Source organism: Diachasmimorpha longicaudata, chromosome 6, assembly GCF_034640455.1.
Source record: "Diachasmimorpha longicaudata isolate KC_UGA_2023 chromosome 6, iyDiaLong2, whole genome shotgun sequence".
Classification (NCBI taxonomy): Eukaryota; Metazoa; Arthropoda; class Insecta; order Hymenoptera; family Braconidae; genus Diachasmimorpha; species Diachasmimorpha longicaudata.
The window spans coordinates 754,238-778,352 of record NC_087230.1 but is presented as its reverse complement, the minus strand read 5'-3'; the positions used below and the strand labels follow the sequence as shown (position 1 = coordinate 778,352).

The window sequence follows — 24,115 nt, the reverse complement described above, 5'->3', positions numbered from 1 at the left end:
ATGCATATTACTTGTACACACACGATGTTTCACATCTGCCAGGCGTCCCATGACGGCTCATTTTTTATTTTTTGTAAACAAAAGTAATCATATTTTTTTTGGAAAATAGGATCAGCCAATAAACCGCCAACTTGGCGAAATTTTTTTACAAAAGTTTTTTTGTGATTTTTTTATAGGATTTCACTCATTTTTGCAAAGCATAACAATCACTTGCAAAATAATATGTTTAAATAAAACAATTATCCATTAATAGAGTTTCTCCTCAATTTTTTAGTTCTCTATATTTTGTTTGGAAATACATCGGAATAAAATCATCTATAATAGTCTTTAAATGGTTGAATCGCATAAAAAAATTTTAGGGAGAGTCATGACTGCTCAGATTAGTTTTCCCCAGAGGTACTCACGTATCAACCCGTCGTGAAGGGTCTGAGTCAAATTTTAGACACATACACCAACTTTCACCGATGGCTTCAACATATGTATTTCTTAGGGATTTAAGGACTGGACCCGACTTTCTTCAAGTAGAATTTTGTATATATCCCTAAGATAGGTTCACCACATTCCGCAACTCAAAATCATACATGTTAAATGTACCACATCTATTACACATGGCATTCTTGCGAAGAAAAAAATTACGTTCCTGCAGTTTTACCCAAATTAATTTTTTTTCGAATTTTCATTCTTTTTTTCCAAAAATCATATACAGGGTCCCCTTTATCTTATTGTAAAGGGTGCACCGGCGTGTTTGGGGGGTGATTTGGAACCGAAAAGTCCTTTTCCACTTTTCGCCCCGACGCACCCCTATCGAGATATGGGGGTGAAAAGAGCGGCCAATGGGGCGCGAGCTTTGCGCGGCTGTACGTCCGTGTGCCGCGGGTAAGCGGTGTGCGTGCTTCCCCTTCTCCACGGACGGACGTTCCATTCCGCTAGTGAGAGGAAGAGAGGGGGGGGGAGATATTTCTCTCTCAATCATTGCCAATTTCAAGACAAACCTTGGGGGGGGAGTAGAGGGGGTGATTAAATTACATAATTAATGTTTAAAATTGTCGAAATAATAATAAACACGTTAAATAATAAAGGCGATTTCTTGATTATCAAAGAATCAAATTGTCTACAACAAATGTCTTATGGCGGGTCCCGTAAATCCATTTGTTTATGTAATAATTGGATGTAAAATTTAAACAACAATCCGCGATTAATTATTAAACTAAGACATCTACGCGATTTTTCGATAAGATCATTAATGTGTAAAATTGAATTTTTGGCAAAAAAACCGTCTTGACAAAATGTTGTAAACCGATTTGTTTACAGGATAATTGGCAAAACGTGTTTTTTGGTGGAAAAATTCTGAAAATCGCGGGCATCCCCCTTGGCGTTCCAAAGCTAATTATTTAAATGTTAATTATCTCATTATGCAATAGCCCTACAGTGTTTTGTCAAAAGATCTTTTTTATTGTAAATTTAATTTACAACAAGAAAGGTCTCTTGACAAAATGCTGTAAAAGAGCCTATTATCGAGATAATTAATGATAAACAATCGCGGGCAAATTTCAGAGGGGATAGCTCGCGATTTTCGCGGAATCCGGAGCAATAACCGCGTTATCTTGATTATCACGTAAACAAATGGATTTACGGCCTTTTGTCACAAGACATTTTTTGCAGAGAATAAAATTATCTACAATAAATGTCTCCTGGTGGAATCCCGTAAATCCATTTGTTTATTGAATAATTGGATTTGAATTTTAAACAATAATCCGCGATTAATTATCAAATTAAGACATCTACGCGATTTTTCGATAAAATCATGTTTAGTTGAGGAACGTTGTTTTGGGTGGTCGGGCGTCGGAAAAATTGGGATTGGTGTAGTGAGATGCAATGGAAGACACACGACACTAAGTTATAAAAACTTCGTATGTTTATTGTCACTAATTGTAAAAAACTATACAAGTTTCACAAAGTTCGTTGGGTTTCACCCGTGTGAAATCCTGGATCGTTGATATTCTAATTGTAGTTGAGAGACGTTGGTAAATGCGCAATTATAGAATTACGTTGACCGGTACGTTGGAGATACGTTGTAAGACTGATTTGGGGGGGGTCTCAAGTTGGTGACCGAGACCGATGACCAGTGACCCGATGAACTCCGGAAGTATCCGAAATTCATCGATCACTTGTCGATGAGTTGGGGGGCGTTTTTTAGCTATAGTTTAAACATCCCGCCCGCATTCATCAGGCGTGATGAATCCTCTGTTGATGGTAATCTCTAGTTGTCCTCTTGTTGGTCTGCTGGTGTTGGGTCCGTTGGTAGCAAGCAAAGTTTTGCTATCGGTCTGGTGTATTGATGTCGTTGAACCCGAATGTTCTGTGTCGATGGTGATCCATCTGGATTCGTTGGGACTTCTGGTGTTGCTGTGAGCAGTTCTGCGACTCTCACTAGGCCATCAGCCCCTGGCCTTACCGCAATGACTCGCGCCAGTGGCCAACGTGCTGGAGGGAGATCATCATTGATCATCAGGACCATATCTCCCACCTTGATGTTGCGTTGCTGTTGATTCCACTTGTAGATGGAGTGGTAACGTTGGAGACACTCCCTGGACCATCTCGACCAGAATTGTTGTATTTTCTGGGTCACCAGATTCCATCGTGTGATTTTGTTGATATTTGTGTTGAGTTGAGATGGCTCCGGGAGTAGTTGAAGAGGTTCTCCGATGAGGAAATGCCCTGGTGTAAGAGCCTGAAGGTCATCTGGGTCATCTCTCATCGGAACAATAGGCCTTGAGTTGAGACAGGCCTCGATTTGTATCAGGATCGTGTTGAGCTCTTCGTATGTTAAAGTTGTTGTTCCTAATACTCGTCGTAGATGATACTTCGTTGACTTTACAGCGGCCTCCCACTTGCCTCCGAAGTGAGGAGCATTTGGTGGGATGAATTTCCACTGGGTTCCGTTGGAAGCAAGAGCAGCTCTAATTTGTTGGTTATCTGGAGAGTCTTGGTTGTATAGTCTGTTGAGTTCGTTGGCTGCTCCTTCGAATGTCGTTGCATTGTCACTATACATGATAGCTGGAATGCCTCGCCTTCCAGTAAATCTTTTGTATGCTGCGATAAATGCATCCGTTGTTTGTCTGTTGACCAGTTCAAGGTGAACAGCTGAGGTTGTGAAACACACAAAAACCGCTATATGAACCGTTGATGGTTGCGCGTTCGTTGGTCTCCACTTCAGGATTGGAAGTGGCCCTGCATAGTCCACTCCAGTATGCAGGAATGGTCTTGAAGGCGTTGCTCTGGCTGTTGGAAGTTGACCCATTAACTGTTGGGCTCTTGTTGCCCTGAATCTGGTGCAGATAGCACAGCGCAGAATTGATGCGTGCACTGACTTTCTGCCACCAACGATCCAGTATCGTTGTCTGATGTGAGCCATGGTGAGTTGAACTCCTCCGTGGAGTGTTTTCTGGTGAGCTTCGTTGATGATGAGCGTTGTCAGGCGAGTTTGTCGTGGTAAGATAATTGGATGAGTCTCGTCTGGATCAAGCAATGAGTTCTTTAGTCGTCCACCAAGCCTGAGAATTCCTTGATCATCAATTCTCGGGGTGAGCTTGGCCAGTGGATGTTGGCGAGGTAGTTGAATATCTCTGTTCAAGTTCTGAAACACAGATTCAAAGTATTGGTGTTGTGTTACCTTAACCCAGAATGTCCTCGCTTCGTTGAGTTCTATCGTTGTTAATACTGATGAATCGGGCGTTGGTTGTCGTCGAAGTCGTTGGATGGCTCGATTCATCGTTGCGGTGACTTGTAATACTTTTGATAAAGTAGAATATCTGTTCAGGAACTCTGTCAGTGGATGCTGCCTAGCTTCAGCAGCTACTGGGTGAGCTGTTGCTGGTCTCTCTTCAAGAGAGACTTCCGTTGGAGCACTGGTTGTATGTTGTGGCCAGGCTGACGGCGGTTTTGCTAGCCAGTCAGGCCCTTTCCACCAAAGGTGATGTTCGTTGAGTTGACTCGGTGAAATGCCACGTGAAGCGCAGTCAGCAGGGTTGTAAATCCCACCAACATGTCTCCATACGGCTGTTGGTAACTCTTCCTGGATTTTCGTTACTCTATTGTGAACGAATTCCTTCCATCTCGATGGATGGCTGTTGATCCATGCCAAAGCTACAGAAGAATCAGACCAAAGGTATGTCTCTCCGTTGATTTCCAGTGTGCGTTGTGCCCAGCTGACAATTTTTGTCAGCAGAAGGGCCGCGGTTAGCTCCAGGCGTGGAATCGTCAGCTTTTTCAGTGGTGCAACTCTTGTTTTTGCACACACCAAGCTGATTGTTGGTGTTTCGTTGTCTCGTTGAACTCGTAGATAAACGACTGCTCCCATGGCAGCTGTTGATGCGTCGGCAAATCCATGTATTTGTACGTTGGTAGTCGTTAGAGATAGATTTAGCCATCTTGGGATGGACAGTTGATTTAGTTGCGTGAGTTCCTCCCTGAACTCTTTCCATCTTCGAACGTAGCCGAGTGGAAGTTGATCATCCCAAGCGAGTTTGAGCAGCCATAGTTCTTGGATGAGTATTTTTCCTCGGACAATGACTGGTGCGATGAATCCAAGAGGATCGAAAATTTGAGCTATTTCCGATAGCAGTACCCTCTTGGTGAAGCTCGTTGAGTTGAATGTTCTCGATTTATATTGGAATAAATCTGTTGCTGGATGCCAGCACAATCCGAGCGTTTTGATGACTGCTTCCTCGAATTGCACTGTACCTGCCGGTCCCGTTGACAAGTTGAGCTGTTGGAGTATCTCTGGGCGATTACTGGTCCACTTTTGAAGTGGAAATCCGCCCGCCTGGCAGATCTGTTGAAGCTGAATTATCATTTCTTTGAATTCTCCCTCAGAGTCCGCTCCACCGTAAATGTCGTCGACATAACGGCCTTTAGTTAGCGGTAGCACTGCTGCAGGGAATCGTTGACCTTCATCGTTGACGAGTTGTTGAAGAACTCTCAAAGAGAGCCATGGAGAGCATTTCTGTCCATATGTGACCGTTGTTAGTTGGTATGTCACAAGTTGTTGATTGTTGTCTATCCAAAGAATGCGTTGAAGATTCCAATCGTCAGGGTGTACGTTGATTTGTCGAAACATCTTAACGATGTCGGTGCCGAAGACGAGTCGATGTCGTCTCAACCATGTTAGTACATCCATTGCATCCACTTGAAGCTTTCCGCCCGCATGGAGGATGTCGTTGAGTGAGATACCCGTTGATGTCTTGTTGGAGCCGTTGAAGACTACTCGAAGCTTCGTGGTTAGCGAATCTTCCCTCAGAACCCCATGATGTGGCAGGTAGTAGTTTGTTGCTGGTTCTGATATTTGTTGTATACGTCGCATGTGATCAAGTGCTTCGTATTCGTTGATAAAGTCATAGTAGAGTTTGCTGTAGTCAGGATTAGCGTTTAGTCTTCGTTTCACCGACTGGAGCTGACGAAGCGCTTTATTCCTCGATTCTCCGAGCGCTGCTGTTGATGTGCGAAGTGGCAGTCGCACAATGTAGCGCCCAGACGTGTCTCGCTGATGAGTGCGTTGAAAGTGTTCTTCACACTCTAATTCGTCTGGTGTGAGCTCGTTAGTTGGATTTGTTGAGATTGGTGGTTCTTCCTGGACCCAGAATCTTTGTAGAAACTCCGTTAATTGTTCGTTGGAAGATCCCCTTGCCGCGGATAAGGAGGTCCTCGTTGAAGACGTTGTGTTGCATAATGGACCCGATATTATCCATCCGAATGTTGTTAGTTGGCCAACTAATTGATCATCGTTGGATTTTTCAATCCCGTTGCCGATGATTTTCCCGTAGTTGTCAGCTCCGATAATTATGTTGATAGGTCCAGGTGTTGAATAGTTCTCATCTGCCAGTTGAAGCTGCTGCAGTGATCCGATTGATGCAGATGAGCATGAGAACGTTGGTAACCGTGAGGTTAGCTTTTGCAGGATGTGGGCGTTGATCTCAACTTGTTGAAATGGCTGTTTCGTTGATTGGAGCGTGATTGCCACAATCCCTCTCGTTGAACATGCGTGTTTTCCACCAATTCCGATGAGTTCAATCGTTGAATGTCGTCGTTGTAGTAGAAGCTGATGAACCAGGCTTTCCGAAATAAATGAAAGCTCTGAGCCTTGGTCGATGAGGATTCTGGCGATCGTGTAGAATCCGCTTTTGGAGAATGCCCTGGCTTTAGCCGTAGCCAAGAGCACTAGTCGCTGATCCGTTGATTTGTGGGAGAACTTAGCGTCCTCTGCGTTGGCCGACTTCCGTTGAGTCGATTCTTCGACTTGACTCAGGGGGGCGTAAATCCTCTTGTTAGCCGTTGAATCTGTTGAATCCTCGTTGGATCTAGTTGACTGAGTTGATGTTGGACGACCTGTTGAAAACGAGTGAGGATCAATGATCTGAGTGATGAATGAAAATTATAATAAATCAAACACTCAAACCTGATTCCTCCCTCGTTGATTGTTGCTCTGGACCGCTGTTGATTGTCGATGTCGGTGGTCTCTCTCTGTCTGTTGGGTCCATGTGCAACAGCGTGTGGTGCCTGTGTTGACATTTCATGCAAGATTTAGTGCACTTGCATCTCGTCACCAGGTGTGTACCGAAGCAGTTGTAGCATAGTCGTGTTGTTGACAGATGCTCTAGTTTTCTCTGCGCTGAGAGGCTGAGAAATGATGGACACTTTCCAATGAAGTGCTTGGCGTTACAGTACCCACAGCAATCAGCAGGCTTAATATGCTGAGGTTCCTTTCGTTGAACTGTTGCTTCGGCGGCATGATAAACGCGTGCTCGAGGTGGTGATTTTCCACGTTGAATTTTCTCTTTTGGCCGTTGATGAACCGTTGGTTCGTGTTGATCATCTGGAGTCATGCCTCTTGCTGTTGACTCCAGGAAGTTGACTAACTCCTGCAGAGGTATGAAATTCGTTGATGTTCCCAGCCTCTGTTCCCACGTGGTGCGAGTATCAGCCTCCATTGATCGTTTGAGCAAGTGAAAAACGAATTGATCGCCCAAATCCTCTTTGGGAATCCCGGCGGTGCTGATAAGGTGGTCCACTGTCTCACGAGCAATGTGTGCGTTGGTTATCATGGCCTTGGCGTCTCCCTTAGCCATTGGCCGCAAGTTGAGCACCCTGTTGAAGAGGTGTCCGGCGATGAGACGTGGATTTTCATAATGCCGTTGAAGTTTGTCCCATGCCTTCTCGTAGTTGATGTCCGTAGCAGTGAAGGACGAGATTAGCTCAGCTGGGGGTCCCTTAAGAGCCTCCTTCAGCCTCACCAGCTTTTCTGCAGGCGACATGTCTGGTTTTCTCCCAACCAGATTCTGGAACAGATCAGAAAACTCTTTCCACTGGGAAAATTTACCTTGAAATGTTGGGAGATCGATTCTTTTCAGTTGACTGGTCGTTGTTCTACCCGCGGATAATTTCTCCTTCGTTGATATCTCCCCTTTAAGTTTCCAGATCCTCTTTAGCGTCTGACGTTTCAATTCTCCTGTTCTGAGAAATGCTTTTCCCGTCATCCAGCTGTGATCTGGGGGTAGATTAGCAATCAATGCCTGCGATCGCTCAGCAAATTCGATCCAGGCGTCCTTTAAATATTCCTCATGGCCGTTGAGTTCCTCCAGCGTTGTATCTGAGGCTCTTAATTCCCTCAGTTCCTCATCAATTGCGTTGAATTCTAGTATTCTGTCTTGCAAAAACTCTAGTTGATTGTTTGTTCCTGTTGAGAGCTGCGTTGGTGTACTTGAAGTTGATGGCATCGTTGCAATTTCAGACTTCCTTGTCTTGATAGCTGAGATGTTGACTGAAGGAAAAGTTTCCACTGCAGTTGCCCAGTCTTCATGCTCCTGTGTGGTTGGAGCTTGCGTCTCTGGAGGGTTAACGACGATCGGAGGTACGGGGTTGATCCCGACGTTGATTTCGATGGGTTGGGTTGGCTCGTACTCTCTATCATCTGCCATGTTGGTAACTGATAACTACGTTACCGACCGTTGAGCTGTACCGACCGCTGCGTTGACGTTGAGTGGGGTGCGATCTCACTCGTTGAGCACAGTCCCAGTAAGTGGGGGACTGCTGGCGAGGTTGAGCGAAGTGGGCCGAGCACTCCCGAATGGTCACACGCGCGGTTAGAGAAATTTGAGACCCGATGGAATGTAAACAAAGTCAACACAAAGGGTCGAGGGCAATAAATTCTTATTGTTCTCACGTTGGGATTATCGTTGGAATGTTGTTGGGTTTATCGTTGGAATGTTCCAGAATATTCCACGGGTCGTTGATTTCACTATAGGACTTGGCGTCCTTTTTGGTTTCGTTGAAATTTCACTGCACTTTCACAATTTTTCACTGTTTTTTACCGCACCATCCGGCTCGAAGGACCAATGTTTAGTTGAGGAACGTTGTTTTGGGTGGTCGGGCGTCGGAAAAATTGGGATTGGTGTAGTGAGATGCAATGGAAGACACACGACACTAAGTTATAAAAACTTCGTATGTTTATTGTCACTAATTGTAAAAAACTATACAAGTTTCACAAAGTTCGTTGGGTTTCACCCGTGTGAAATCCTGGATCGTTGATATTCTAATTGTAGTTGAGAGACGTTGGTAAATGCGCAATTATAGAATTACGTTGACCGGTACGTTGGAGATACGTTGTAAGACTGATTTGGGGGGGGTCTCAAGTTGGTGACCGAGACCGATGACCAGTGACCCGATGAACTCCGGAAGTATCCGAAATTCATCGATCACTTGTCGATGAGTTGGGGGGCGTTTTTTAGCTATAGTTTAAACAAATCATTAATGTGTAAAATTGAATTTTTCGCAAAAAAACCGTCTTGACAAAATGTTGTAAACCGATTTGTTTACAGGATAATTGGCAAAACGTGTTTTTTGGTGGAAAAATTCTGAAAATCGCGGGCATCCCCTTGGCGTTCCAAAGCTAATTATTTAAATCTTAATTATCTCATTATGCAATAGCCCCACAGTGTTTTGTCAAAAGATCTTTTTTATTGTAAATTTAATTTACAACAAGAAAGGTCTCTTGACAAAATCCTGTAAAAGAGCTTCTTATCGAGATAATTAATAATAAACAATAGCGGTCGGAATTCCGAGGGGATAGCTCGCGATTTTCGCGGAATCCGGCGCAATAACCGCGTTTTCTTGATTATCAACTAAACAAATGGATTTACGGCCTTTTGTCACAAGACATTTTTTGCAGAGAATCCAATTTTCTACAATAAATGTCTTTTGGTGGAATCCCGTAAATCCATTTGTTTATGGAATAATTGGATTTGAATTTTAAACAACAATCCGCGATTAATTATTAAACTAAGACATCTACGCGATTTTTCGATAAAATCATGTTTGAGATAGCGACGAGTATGCGGTGCCGATTTGGGATCGGTGGGAAAAATAAAAAGACACAAGACACGTTAGACTGTTGGGGGATGCACTGTTTAATTTATTATAAATAATTTGAGGCGTAACCTCGCGTCTTTGAGAGAATTTTACAGTTAAAGCTTGTTAATTTCAATTCACGCACTGCTGGTGATGTACTAAGACCTTTAGAGAGTTTACATACGCGATTGAAAATTGAGGCTGTCTTTGAGATAGTTAATTGAGAGATAACTACAAACACTTGAACGTCTGTTATTCGTCAATGCTGTAGATGAACTGGGGTTCAGAAACGTCCGTTGAGTAGACGAATTTAAACGTGTGGTAGTTTTTGATCCATCTATAGGATTTTGAGAGAAACTGTATAAATCTCAATAACTAAACATGATAGCTAGTTATCATCGCGATAGTCTCCAATTGGTGATGTACAATTTGATAATTATGGAGAACACTGTATTGTGATAAGTTGAGTCCGAATTCAATTCGCGAATATTCTATCGAGAATTACTTATTGCGTATTCACTGTTGATTGTTGAGTTATTCTATACTGTTCGAGATTGAGAGAGACTGATTGAGAAACTGATTGAGAACGAATTGAGAATGAATTATATCTGTTTTTGGATCTCTTTATATACCCAAGGGTTGTGTTGATGGGATTAGCAACCCAAGGATTTGGAAGGTTCGAGACGAATTCCTCAGTTTGAATGCTCTCGAATTCTTCGCTGGAGAATTGGCTAAATTTTCTCTCTCTTTTAAACATCCCGGGGGCCATTCATCATCAGGGATGATGAATTATCTGTCTTGAGCTTCTCTTCTACGGTGGATGGCTTTGGTGGGTGTCTAATCCTCTTCTTGCTCTGGCTCCTCCTCTGGAGGTTCTTCTGCTGGAGGTGGGTCTGTCGGTAGGAGGCAGAGCTTGGCGATGGGTCTTTTGAAGATTGAGCTGGTGCTGGTGATCCTCTCTAAGATGGGAGTTCCATTTTGTTGTGTTGGAACTGATGCTTTTGAGGTCCTGATGGTTGCAACTCTGGTTAGGCCATCTGCTCCTGGGTGAATTTCTATTACTCTTGCGAGGGGCCATTTTGCTGGAGGATAATCTTCGTCGATCATCAGGACCATGTCTCCAACCTCGATGTTCCTCTCTCTCTGGTTCCACTTATAGATGGCTTGATATCGTTGGAGACACTCTCTAGCCCATCTGGACCAGAACTGCTGGATTTTTTGAGTAACCAGATTCCATCTTTGTAGTTTCCCCTTCCTACCTCATCCAAAATCCTATCCAACGAGACGGGAAGTTTATATAGCGTTCCACATTTCTTGTGACGTCAAAGGAAATCGTTGGATAGGATTTTGGATGAGGTAGGAAGGGGAACAGGATAATTCTCCATAATTTTGCAAGAAAAATTACTGAAAAAATGGATAGTCCAGACCGGGATTTGAACCCGGGACCTTCCGATTATGCATCGGGTGCTCTCCCAACTGAGCTATCCGGCTCCTAGCCATTCCTTCTATTCACTTTTCTTGCCTATATGGAGCACCGCCGTCCTTCATTCGGCAATCATTTTTATCAACAAGACGGGAAGTTTATATAGCGTTCCACATTTCTTGTGACGTCAAAGGAAATCGTTGGATAGGATTTTGGATGAGGTAGGAAGGGGAACAGGATAATTCTCCATAATTTTGCAAGAAAAATTACTGAAAAAATGGATAGTCCAGACCGGGATTTGAACCCGGGACCTTCCGATTATGCATCGGGTGCTCTCCCAACTGAGCTATCCGGCTCCTAGCCATTCCTTCTATTCACTTTTCTTGCCTATATGGAGCACCGCCGTCCTTCATTCGGCAATCATTTTTATCAACAAGACGGGAAGTTTATATAGCGTTCCACATTTCTTGTGACGTCAAAGGAAATCGTTGGATAGGATTTTGGATGAGGTAGGAAGGGGAACAGGATAATTCTCCATAATTTTGCAAGAAAAATTACTGAAAAAATGGATAGTCCAGACCGGGATTTGAACCCCGGACCTTCCGATTATGCATCGGGTGCTCTCCCAACTGAGCTATCCGGCTCCTAGCCATTCCTTCTATTCACTTTTCTTGCCTATATGCCGAATCCGGACATCCCCAGCAATTTTGTTGCAATTTTGTTGTTCTCATGGTCTTGTCATTTCTGATTATGTTTCGTGAGTACTCTCACGTGAGATTATTCTGGGGGCCCTGAAGAGGGCCGAATTTTTTTTGGTAATGGCTCGCGATTTTCCCCGAATGGGGGCAATAAACGCAAAAAAAGCAGCAAACAGCTAGGGACCCTTTTAAATGTGAGTTTCCTAAGTGATTGGGCTACCTAGCTGTTGTAAAAGCCGATGTGGAAGGGACGCTGTGTCGCACAGCTTTACGACTTGACCCTTTGGTGTGAGCAAAAAAAGGGTTTTCCCACCAGCCGTATGGATTGTTAATGTGGGAGGTTGAAGTCCAAATTTCCCATATGCTTACGTTGGAACAATGGAACGAGAGGAACAAGCCAATGGAGAGGAACCGGCCATTTTCAGCAATAAAAATTATTATTTTCCTATTGGAGAGGGGAAGCTTCTCCACCAATTTTTCCAATGCGTCAGTATCCCGAAAAACCTCTTTGAAGACAGAGTTGGATCTTACGCATTCTTGCTCTGTACTCAAATTAGTGTTCTGAAATTGGTGATAAGAAACTGCAGTGTGGTGAAAGTGATTGATAGCATAATGGTGAAGTACACTGCTGTGGAATATGCGGATATGGTGTCCATCTATGGTGTTGCGAGGGGTAATGGCTCGCAAGCAGCACGGTTGTACGCGGAACAGTACCCTCAACGAAGAGTACCTGATTCACGTACATTCCGAGACGCCCTCCAACGTCTTCGGGAAGGCAATATTCTCCCGCGATATGGGGGGGAAGGGCGTCCGAGACATGCTGCTGGGGTTCGCGTGGAGGAGGCGATCCTGGAGGCCGTGGAGGAGGATCCCGAACGATCCATTAGCAGCATCGCGGCTTCACTGGGAGTTGGAGAGAGCAGGGTCCAACGAGTTTTACGGGAGGAAGGCTTTCGCCCGTGGAAATTTACCCCGGTCCAGGACTTGAAGCCGGAGGACCTCCCGAAGCGTGTGGCCTTCTGTCGATGGCTCCTCGACAGAAGTGAAGAGCCAGACTTCCTCAGGAACATGTTATGGACGGACGAAAAACTTTTTGCGAAGAAGGGCATCGTCAACCAGCACAATGAGCATCATTGGGCGGTTGACAACCCCCGACTCGCAAGAAGTTCAAAGTTCCAATATCGCTGGGGAACGTTGAATATCTGGGGAGGAATCCTGGGCGATGAAGTCCACATTCATCATCTTCCAGGACGTCTGGACGTAAGTATGCCCCATTGCCAATACTGCTTTTCTTGTTGGTCTGCAACTATTTACCTTTTTGTTATTGCAGGGTGGGAACTATTTGGGGTTTCTCCAGGAGCATCTTCCGGGGATAGTTGGTGATGGCCCGGATTCCCGAGATTTGTGGTTCCAGCATGACGGAGCACCAGCCCATACCTGCGTTCCGGTGGTCCAGCAGCTGAATGAATGGTTTCCCCAGCGTTGGATCGGGAGCCGGAACGACCGGGACAGGGCCGGACACCGCCAACCGCCCGTTGCGTGGCCCCCACGATCTCCAGATCTTACCCCACTCGATTTTTTCTTGTGGGGTACTCTGGAGTCGCGCGTCCACGCTCATCACCCCGCGAATCAGGAGGAAATGGTTGCACTGCTGCACGCTGCAGTTGCAACTATCACTCCTGGTGAACTGGAGCGAATGCGGAGCAATCTGCTTCAACGGGCCCGACTGTGCATCGCCGCTGGAGGTGGACATTTTGAGAACTACTTATAGTTCACCAAAAAAAAATCGGCCCTTTTCAGGGCCACCACAAGAATCTAACGTGAGAGTACTCTCTTTTTCCCTTTCCCCATCCTGGATCAAAAGAATTTTATAATAAAAAAAAAATTTGAGGGGTTACAGTAGGCCTCGTTTATCTTTATTGCACCCCATTCCGCGAAAATCGCGAGCTATCCCCTCTGAAATTTGCCCGCGATTGTGTATTATTAATTATCTCGATAATAGGCTCTTTTACAGCATTTTGTCAAGAGACCTTTCTTGTTGTAAATTAAATTTACAATAAAAAAGATCTCTTGACAAAACACTGTAGGGCTATTGCATAATGAGATAATTAAGATTTAAATAATTAGCTTTGGAACGCCAAGGGGGATGCCCGCGATTTTCAGAATTTTTCCACCAAAAAACACGTTTTGCCAATTATCCTGTAAACAAATGGGTTTACAACATTTTGTCAAGACGGTTTTTTTGCCAAAAATTCAATTTTACACATTAATGATTTTATCGAAAAATCGCGTAGATGTCTTAGTTTAATAATTAATCGCGGATTGTTGTTTAAATTTTAAAGCCAATTATTCCATAAACAAATGGATTTACGGGATTCCACCAAAAGACATTTATTGTAGAAAATTGGATTCTCTGCAAAAAATGTCTTGTGACAAAAGGCCGTAAATCCATTTGTTTACGTGATAATCAAGATAACGCGGTTATTGCTCCGGATTCCGCGAAAATCGCGAGCTATCCCCTCTGAAATTTGCCCGCGATTGTTTATCATTAATTATCTCGATAATAGGCTCTTTTACAGCATTTTGTCAAGAGACCTGTTTAAACTATAGCTAAAAAACGCCCCCCAACTCAACGACAAGTGATCGATGAATTTCGGATACTTCCGGGGTTCATCGGGTCACTGGTCATCGGTCTCGGTCACCAACTTGAGACCCCCCCCAAATCAGTCTTACAACGTATCTCCAACGTACCGGTCAACGTAATTCTATAATTGCGCATTTACCAACGTCTCTCAACTACAATTAGAATATCAACGATCCAGGATTTCACACGGGTGAAACCCAACGAACTTTGTGAAACTTGTATAGTTTTTTACAATTAGTGACAATAAACATACGAAGTTTTTATAACTTAGTGTCGTGTGTCTTCAATTGCATCTTGCTACACCAATCCCAATTTTTCCAACGCCCGACCACCCAAAACCACGTTCCTCAACTAAACATTGGTCCTTCGAGCCGGATGGTGCGGTAAAAAACGGTGAAAAATTGTGAAAGTGCAGTGAAATTTCAACGAAACCAAAAAGGACGCCAAGTCCTATAGTGAAATCAACGACCCGTGGAATATTCTGGGACATTCCAACGATAAACCCAACAACATTCCAACGATAATCCCAACGTGAGAACAATAAGAATTTATTGCCCTCGACCCTTTGTGTTGACTTTGTTTACATTCCATCGGGTCTCAAATTTCTCTAACCGCGCGTGTGACCATTCGGGAGTGCTCGGCCCACTTCGCTCAACTTCGCCAGCAGTCCCCCACTTACTGGGACTGTGCTCAACGAGTGAGATCGCACCCCACTCAACGTCAACGCAGCGGTCGGTACAGCTCAACGGTCGGTAACGTAGTTATCAGTTACCAACATGGCAGATGATAGAGAGTACGAGCCAACCCAACCCATCGAAATCAACGTCGGGATCAACCCCGTACCTCCGATCATCGTTAACCCTCCAGAGACGCAAGCTCCAACCACACAGGAGCATGAAGACTGGGCAACTGCAGTGGAAACTTTTCCTTCAGTCAACATCTCAGCTATCAAGACAAGGAAGTCTGAAATTGCAACGATGCCATCAACTTCAAGTACACCAACGCAGCTCTCAACAGGAACAAACAATCAACTAGAGTTTTTGCAAGACAGAATACTAGAATTCAACGCAATTGATGAGGAACTGAGGGAATTAAGAGCCTCAGATACAACGCTGGAGGAACTCAACGGCCATGAGGAATATTTAAAGGACGCCTGGATCGAATTTGCTGAGCGATCGCAGGCATTGATTGCTAATCTACCCCCAGATCACAGCTGGATGACGGGAAAAGCATTTCTCAGAACAGGAGAATTGAAACGTCAGACGCTAAAGAGGATCTGGAAACTTAAAGGGGAGATATCAACGAAGGAGAAATTATCCGCGGGTAGAACAACGACCAGTCAACTGAAAAGAATCGATCTCCCAACATTTCAAGGTAAATTTTCCCAGTGGAAAGAGTTTTCTGATCTGTTCCAGAATCTGGTTGGGAGAAAACCAGACATGTCGCCTGCAGAAAAGCTGGTGAGGCTGAAGGAGGCTCTTAAGGGACCCCCAGCTGAGCTAATCTCGTCCTTCACTGCTACGGACATCAACTACGAGAAGGCATGGGACAAACTTCAACGGCATTATGAAAATCCACGTCTCATCGCCGGACACCTCTTCAACAGGGTGCTCAACTTGCGGCCAATGGCTAAGGGAGACGCCAAGGCCATGATAACCAACGCACACATTGCTCGTGAGACAGTGGACCACCTTATCAGCACCGCCGGGATTCCCAAAGAGGATTTGGGCGAGCAATTCGTTTTTCACTTGCTCAAACGATCAATGGAGGCTGATACTCGCACCACGTGGGAACAGAGGCTGGGAACATCAACGAATTTCATACCTCTGCAGGAGTTAGTCAACTTCCTGGAGTCAACAGCAAGAGGCATGACTCCAGATGATCAACACGAACCAACGGTTCATCAACGGCCAAAAGAGAAAATTCAACGTGGAAAATCACCACCTCGAGCACGCGTTTATCATGCCGCCGAAGCAACAGTTCAACGAAAGGAACCTCAGCATATTAAGCCTGCTGATTGCTGTGGGTACTGTAACGCCAAGCACTTCATTGGAAAGTGTCCATCATTTCTCAGCCTCTCAGCGCAGAGAAAACTAGAGCATCTGTCAACAACACGACTATGCTACAACTGCTTCGGTACACACCTGGTGACGAGATGCAAGTGCACTAAATCTTGCATGAAATGTCAACACAGGCACCACACGCTGTTGCACATGGACCCAACAGACAGAGAGAGACCACCGACATCGACAATCAACAGCGGTCCAGAGCAACAATCAACGAGGGAGGAATCAGGTTTGAGTGTTTGATTTATTATAATTTTCATTCATCACTCAGATCATTGATCCTCACTCGTTTTCAACAGGTCGTCCAACATCAACTCAGTCAACTAGATCCAACGAGGATTCAACAGATTCAACGGCTAACAAGAGGATTTACGCCCCCCTGAGTCAAGTCGAAGAATCGACTCAACGGAAGTCGGTCAACGCAGAGGACGCTAAGTTCTCCCACAAATCAACGGATCAGCGACTAGTGCTCTTGGCTACGGCTAAAGCCAGGGCATTCTCCAAAAGCGGATTCTACACGATCGCCAGAATCCTCATCGACCAAGGCTCAGAGCTTTCATTTATTTCGGAAAGCCTGGTTCATCAGCAACAACTACAACGACGACATTCAACGATCGAACTCATCGGAATTGGTGGAAAACACGCATGTTCAACGAGAGGGATTGTGGCAATCACGCTCCAATCAACGAAACAGCCATTTCAACAGGTTGAGATCAACGCCCACATCCTGCAAAAGCTAACCTCACGGTTACCAACGTTCTCATGCTCATCTGCATCAATCGGATCACTGCAGCAGCTTCAACTGGCAGATGAGAGCTATTCAACACCTGGACCTATCAACATAATAATCGGAGCTGACAACTACGGGAAAATCATCGGCAACGGGATTGAAAAATCCAACGATGATCAATTAGTTGGCCAACTAACAACATTCGGATGGATCTTATCCGGTCCATTATGCAACACAAAGTATTCAACGAGGACCTCCTTATCCGCGGCAAGGGGATCTTCCAACGAACAATTAACGGAGCTTCTACAAAGATTCTGGGTCCAGGAAGAACCACCAATCTCAACAAATCCAACCAACGAGCTCACACCAGACGAATTAGAGTGTGAAGAACACTTTCAACGCACTCATCAGCGAGATACGTCTGGGCGCTACATTGTGCGACTGCCACTTCGCACATCAACAGTAGCGCTCGGAGAATCGAGGAATAAAGCGCTTCGTCAGCTCCAGTCGGTGAAACGAAGACTAAACGCTAATCCTGACTACAGCAAACTCTACTATGACTTTATCAACGAATACGAAGCACTTGATCACATGCGACGTATACAACAAATATCAGAACCAGCAACAAACTACTACCTGCCACATCATGGGGTTCTGAGGGAAGATTCGCTAACCACGAAGCTTCGAGTAGTCTTCAACGGCTCCAACAAGACATCAACGGGTATCTCACTCAACGACATCCTCCATGCGGGCGGAAAGCTTCAAGTGGATGCAATGGATGTACTAACATGGTTGAGACGACATCGACTCGTCTTCGGCACCGACATCGTTAAGATGTTTCGACAAATCAACGTACACCCTGACGATTGGAATCTTCAACGCATTCTTTGGATAGACAACAATCAACAACTTGTGACATACCAACTAACAACGGTCACATATGGACAGAAATGCTCTCCATGGCTCTCTTTGAGAGTTCTTCAACAACTCGTCAACGATGAAGGTCAACGATTCCCTGCAGCAGTGCTACCGCTAACTAAAGGCCGTTATGTCGACGACATTTACGGTGGAGCGGACTCTGAGGGAGAATTCAAAGAAATGATAATTCAGCTTCAACAGATCTGCCAGGCGGGCGGATTTCCACTTCAAAAGTGGACCAGTAATCGCCCAGAGATACTCCAACAGCTCAACTTGTCAACGGGACCGGCAGGTACAGTGCAATTCGAGGAAGCAGTCATCAAAACGCTCGGATTGTGCTGGCATCCAGCAACAGATTTATTCCAATATAAATCGAGAACATTCAACTCAACGAGCTTCACCAAGAGAGTACTGCTATCGGAAATAGCTCAAATTTTCGATCCTCTTGGATTCATCGCACCAGTCATTGTTCGAGGAAAAATACTCATCCAAGAACTATGGCTGCTGAAACTCGCTTGGGATGATCAACTTCCACTCGACTATGTTCGAAGGTGGAAAGAGTTCAGGGAGGAACTCACGCAACTAAATCAACTGTCCATCCCAAGATGGCTAAATCTATCTCCAACGACTACCAACGTACAAATACATGGATTTGCCGACGCATCAACAGCTGCCATGGGAGCAGTCGTTTATCTACGAGTTCAACGAGACAACGAAACACCAACAATCAGCTTGGTGTGTGCAAAAACAAGAGTTGCACCACTGAAAAAGCTGACGATTCCACGCCTGGAGCTAACCGCGGCCCTTCTGCTGACAAAAATTGTCAGCTGGGCACAACGCACATTGGAAATCAACGCAGAGACATACCTTTGGTCTGATTCTTCAGTAGCTTTGGCATGGATCAACAGCCATCCATCGAGATGGAAGGAATTCGTTCACAATAGAGTAACGAAAATCCAGGAAGAGTTACCAACAGCCGTATGGAGACATGTTGGTGGGATTTACAACCCTGCTGACTGCGCTTCACGTGGCATTTCACCGAGTCAACTCAACGAACATCACCTTTGGTGGAAAGGGCCTGACTGGCTAGCAAAACCGTCGTCAGACTGGCCACAAAATACAACCAGTGCTCCAACGGAAGTCTCTCTTGAAGAGAGACCAGCAACAGCTCACCCAGTAGCTGCTGAAGCTAGGCAGCATCCACTGACAGAGTTCCTGAACAGATATTCTACTTTATCAAAAGTATTACAAGTCACCGCAACGATGAATCGAGCCATCCAACGACTTCGACGACAACCAACGCCCGATTCATCAGTATTAACAACGATAGAACTCAACGAAGCGAGGACATTCTGGGTTAAGGTAACACAACACCAATACTTGGAATCTGTGTTTCAGAACTTGAACAGAGATATTCAACTACCTCGCCAACATCCACTGGCCAAGCTCACCCCGAGAATTGATGATCAAGGAATTCTCAGGCTTGGTGGACGACTAAAGAACTCATTGCTTGATCCAGACGAGACTCATCCAATTATCTTACCACGACAATCTCGCCTGACAACGCTCATCATCAACGAAGCTCACCAGAAAACACTCCACGGAGGAGTTCAACTCACCATGGCTCACATCAGACAACGATACTGGATCGTTGGTGGCAGAAAGTCAGTGCACGCAGCAATTCTGCGCTGTGCTGTCTGCACCAGATTCAGGGCAACAAGAGCCCAACAGTTAATGGGTCAGCTTCCAACAGCCAGAGCAACGCCTTCAAGACCATTCCTGCATACTGGAGTGGACTATGCAGGGCCACTTCCAATCCTGAAGTGGAGACCAACGAACGCGCAACCATCAACGGTTCATATAGCGGTTTTTGTGTGTTTCACAACCTCAGCTGTTCACCTTGAACTGGTCAACAGACAAACAACGGATGCATTTATCGCAGCATACAAAAGATTTACTGGAAGGCGAGGCATTCCAGCTATCATGTATAGTGACAATGCAACGACATTCGAAGGAGCAGCCAACGAACTCAACAGACTATACAACCAAGAATCTCCAGATAACCAACAAATTAGAGCTGCTCTTGCTTCCAACAGAACCCAGTGGAAATTCATCCCACCAAATGCTCCTCACTTCGGAGGCAAGTGGGAGGCCGCTGTAAAGTCAACGAAGTATCATCTACGACGAGTATTAGGAACAACAACGTTAACATACGAAGAGCTCAACACGATCCTGATACAAATCGAGGCCTGTCTCAACTCAAGGCCTATTGTTCCGATGAGAGATGACCCAGATGACCTTCAGGCTCTTACACCAGGGCATTTCCTCATCGGAGAACCTCTTCAACTACTCCCGGAGCCATCTCAACTCAACACAAATATCAACAAAATCACACGATGGAATCTGGTGACCCAGAAAATACAACAATTCTGGTCGAGATGGTCCAGGGAGTGTCTTCAACGTTACCACTCCATCTACAAGTGGAATCAACAGCAACGCAACATCAAGGTGGGAGATATGGTCCTGATGATCAATGATGACCTCCCTCCAGCACGTTGGCCACTGGCGCGAGTCATTGCGGTAAGGCCAGGGGCTGATGGACTAGTGAGAGTCGCAGAACTGCTCACAGCAACACCAGAAGTCCCAACGAATCCAGATGGATCACCATCGACACAGAACATTCGGGTTCAACGACATCAATACACCAGACCGATAGCAAAACTTTGCTTGCTACCAACGGACCCAACACCAGCAGACCAACAAGATGACAACTAGAGATTACCATCAACAGAGGATTCATCACGCCTGATGAATGCGGGCGGGATGTTTAAACTATAGCTAAAAAACGCCCCCCAACTCAACGACAAGTGATCGATGAATTTCGGATACTTCCGGGGTTCATCGGGTCACTGGTCATCGGTCTCGGTCACCAACTTGAGACCCCCCCCAAATCAGTCTTACAACGTATCTCCAACGTACCGGTCAACGTAATTCTATAATTGCGCATTTACCAACGTCTCTCAACTACAATTAGAATATCAACGATCCAGGATTTCACACGGGTGAAACCCAACGAACTTTGTGAAAATTGTATAGTTTTTTACAATTAGTGACAATAAACATACGAAGTTTTTATAACTTAGTGTCGTGTGTCTTCAATTGCATCTTGCTACACCAATCCCAATTTTTCCAACGCCCGACCACCCAAAACCACGTTCCTCAACTAAACAGACCTTTCTTGTTGTAAATTAAATTTACAATAAAAAAGATCTTTTGACAAAACACTGTGGGGCTATTGCATAATGAGATAATTAAGATTTAAATAATTAGCTTTGGAACGCCAAGGGGGATGCCCGCGATTTTCAGAATTTTTCCACCAAAAAACACGTTTTGCCAATTATCCTGTAAACAAATCGGTTTACAACATTTTGTCAAGACGGTTTTTTTGCCAAAAATTCAATTTTACACATTAATGATTTTATCGAAAAATCGCGTAGATGTCTTAATTTGATAATTAATCGCGGATTATTGTTTAAAATTCAAATCCAATTATTCAATAAACAAATGGATTTACGGGATTCCACCAGGAGACATTTATTGTAGATAATTTTATTCTCTGCAAAAAATGTCTTGTGACAAAAGGCCGTAAATCCATTTGTTTACGTGATAATCAAGATAACGCGGTTATTGCTCCGGATTCCGCGAAAATCGCGAGCTATCCCCTCTGAAATTTGCCCGCGATTGTTTATCATTAATTATCTCGATAATAGGCTCTTTTACAGCATTTTGCCAAGAGACCTTTCTTGTTGTAAATTAAATTTACAATAAAAAAGGTCTCTTGACAAAACACTGTAGGGCTATTGCATAATGAGATAATTAAGATTTAAATAATTAGCTTTGGAACGCCAAGGGGGATGCCCACGATTTTCCGAATTTTTCCAACAAAAAACCCGTTTTGCCAATTATCTTGTAAACAAATGGGTTTACAACATTTTGTCAAGACGGCTTTTTTGCCAGAAATGCAATTTTAAACATTAATGATCTTATCGAAAAATCGCGTAGATGTCTTAATTTGATAATGAATCGCGGATTATTGTTTAAAATTCAAATACAATTATTCAATAAACAAATGGATTTACGGGATTCCACCAGGAGACATTTATTGTAGATAATTTTATTCTCTGCAAAAAATGTCTTGTGACAAAAGGCCGTAAATCCATTTGTTTACGTGATAATCAAAATAACGCGGTTATTGCTCCGGATTCCGCGAAAATCGCGAGCTATCCCCTCTGAAATTTGCCCGCGATTGTTTATCATTAATTATCTCGATAATAGGCTCTTTTACAGCATTTTGTCAAGAGACCTTTCTTGTTGTAAATTAAATTTACAATAAAAAAGATTTTTTGACAAAACACTGTAGGGCTATTGCATAATGAGATAATTAACATTTAAATAATTAGCTTTGGAACGCCAAGGGGGATGCCCGCGATTTTCAGAATTTTTCCACCAAAAAACACGTTTTGCCAATTATCCTGTAAACAAATCGGTTTACAACATTTTGTCAAGACGGTTTTTTTGCCAAAAATTCAATTTTACACATTAATGATCTGTTTAGTTGAGGAACGTTGTTTTGGGTGGTCGGGCGTCGGAAAAAATTGGGATTGGTGTAGCAAGATGCAATTGAAGGCACACGACACTAATTTGTAAAAACTTCGTGGTTTTATTGTCACTAGGTGTAAAACTATACAAATTGCACAATGTTCGTTGAGTTTCACCCGTGTGAACTCGTGGATCGTTGAGGTTCGAAATTTAGTTGAGAGACGTTGAATAATTCGAAAAGGTAGAATTACGTTGACCGGTACGTTGGAGATACGTTGTAAGACTGATTTGGGGGGGGGTCTCGATTGGTGACCGAGACCGATGACCAGTGACCCGATGGACCCCGGAAGTATCCGAAATTCATCGATCACTTGTCGTCGAGTTGGGGGGCGTTTTTTAGCTATAGTTTAAACATGATCTTATCGAAAAATCGCGTAGATGTCTTAGTTTAATAATTAATCGCGGATTGTTGTTTAAATTTTACATCCAATTATTACATAAACAAATGGATTTACGGGACCCGCCATAAGACATTTGTTGTAGACAATTTGATTCTTTGATAATCAAGAAATCGCGTTTATTATTTAACGTGTTTATTATTATTTCGACAATTTTAAACATTAATTATGTAATTTAATCACCCCCTCTACTCCCCCCCCAAGGTTTGTCTTGAAATTGGCAATGATTGAGAGAGAAATATCTCCCCCCCCCCCTCTCTTCCTCTCACTAGCGGAATGGAACGTCCGTCCGTGGAGAAGGGGAAGCACGCACACCGCTTACCCGCGGCACACGGACGTACAGCCGCGCAAAGCTCGCGCCCCATTGGCCGCTCTTTTCACCCCCATATCTCGATAGGGGTGCGTCGGGGCGAAAAGTGGAAAAGGACTTTTCGGTTCCAAACCACCCCCCAAACACGCCGGTGCACCCTTTACAATAAGATAAAGGGGACCCTGTATATTGTAACGTGGTATTTTACCGCGTTACTGGTTCTCGACCGTTTCGCGATTCGGAAGACGTCCACCAGGCGGGAAGTCACCCTCGATGGCGAGGGTTCGAGCAGAGAGGAGGATAGAGTTTGGTTATTCACGATTTTATTTTGTTTTTTAAATTGAACTACGCGCCACCGCGTTCCCGCTGAGGACGACGGCAAGGATCCTGGGGAAGCCGGGAGATGGCGTGAGTCTGCAGGATCATTGAGAGGATGAAGGAGTGGTTGAGTTGGCCGACATTGGAGCCACCATCAAGGAATCCTCTACCCGGAAGTGACGCAGTTGTCGTGCACGTGGCTGTGCGGATCAGCACACATTTATCCGATGGATGGGAGAGAATTATCTCTCTCAGGGCAACGGAGGACGCAGGGTGGATTTGGGGGTTAAAAAGGATGCGGCTAAACTATGTTAACCTGAGTCAACTGCAATGATTGATTGTAACATAGTTGTTGTTTTGAGCCTGGCTGGAGTCGATCGCACATGCGCCGTGATTAATGGCTCTGTTGCGCATGGCTGATTGAGTGGGATTGGCGGATGATGACGTTGTCACCCCCCCGCCCCCACTCACACCCAATTACCCGATATCATCGCGTTACCGACCTGTTGCGGATTTTCACGTGTCGGGGAAAATCACTTCCTGTTTGGT

General features: G+C 44.5%; 2 protein-coding genes across 2 annotated transcripts; one reads left to right on the top strand and one right to left on the bottom strand.

Annotated features, from left to right (window-relative positions):
• Positions 1–2,260: 2,260 nt before the first annotated feature.
• Positions 2,261–8,078, bottom strand: LOC135163927 (uncharacterized). Its single transcript, XM_064123833.1, has 2 exons — positions 6,455–8,078; positions 2,261–6,384 (listed from the first exon to the last, which is right to left on the bottom strand). Exons 1-2 carry the CDS (start codon positions 7,971–7,973, stop codon positions 2,261–2,263), a joined length of 5,643 nt encoding a protein of 1,880 aa, XP_063979903.1. The 5' UTR covers positions 7,974–8,078.
• A 6,730-nt stretch (positions 8,079–14,808) lies between these two features.
• Positions 14,809–20,656, top strand: LOC135163925 (uncharacterized). Its single transcript, XM_064123832.1, has 2 exons — positions 14,809–16,462; positions 16,533–20,656. Exons 1-2 carry the CDS (start codon positions 14,944–14,946, stop codon positions 20,654–20,656), a joined length of 5,643 nt encoding a protein of 1,880 aa, XP_063979902.1. The 5' UTR covers positions 14,809–14,943.
• The last annotated feature ends 3,459 nt before the right edge of the window (positions 20,657–24,115 follow it).

Bases quoted from the DNA above. Each gene is read 5' to 3' on its own strand.
- LOC135163927 (XM_064123833.1), bottom strand. From the start codon at position 7,973: ATGGCAGATGATAGAGAGTACGAGCCAACCCAACCCATCGAAATCAAC. The intron at 6,385-6,454 runs GTTTGAGTGTTT...CGTTTTCAACAG, and splicing joins ATCAACGAGGGAGGAATCAG to GTCGTCCAACATCAACTCAG.
- LOC135163925 (XM_064123832.1), top strand. From the start codon at position 14,944: ATGGCAGATGATAGAGAGTACGAGCCAACCCAACCCATCGAAATCAAC. The intron at 16,463-16,532 runs GTTTGAGTGTTT...CGTTTTCAACAG, and splicing joins ATCAACGAGGGAGGAATCAG to GTCGTCCAACATCAACTCAG.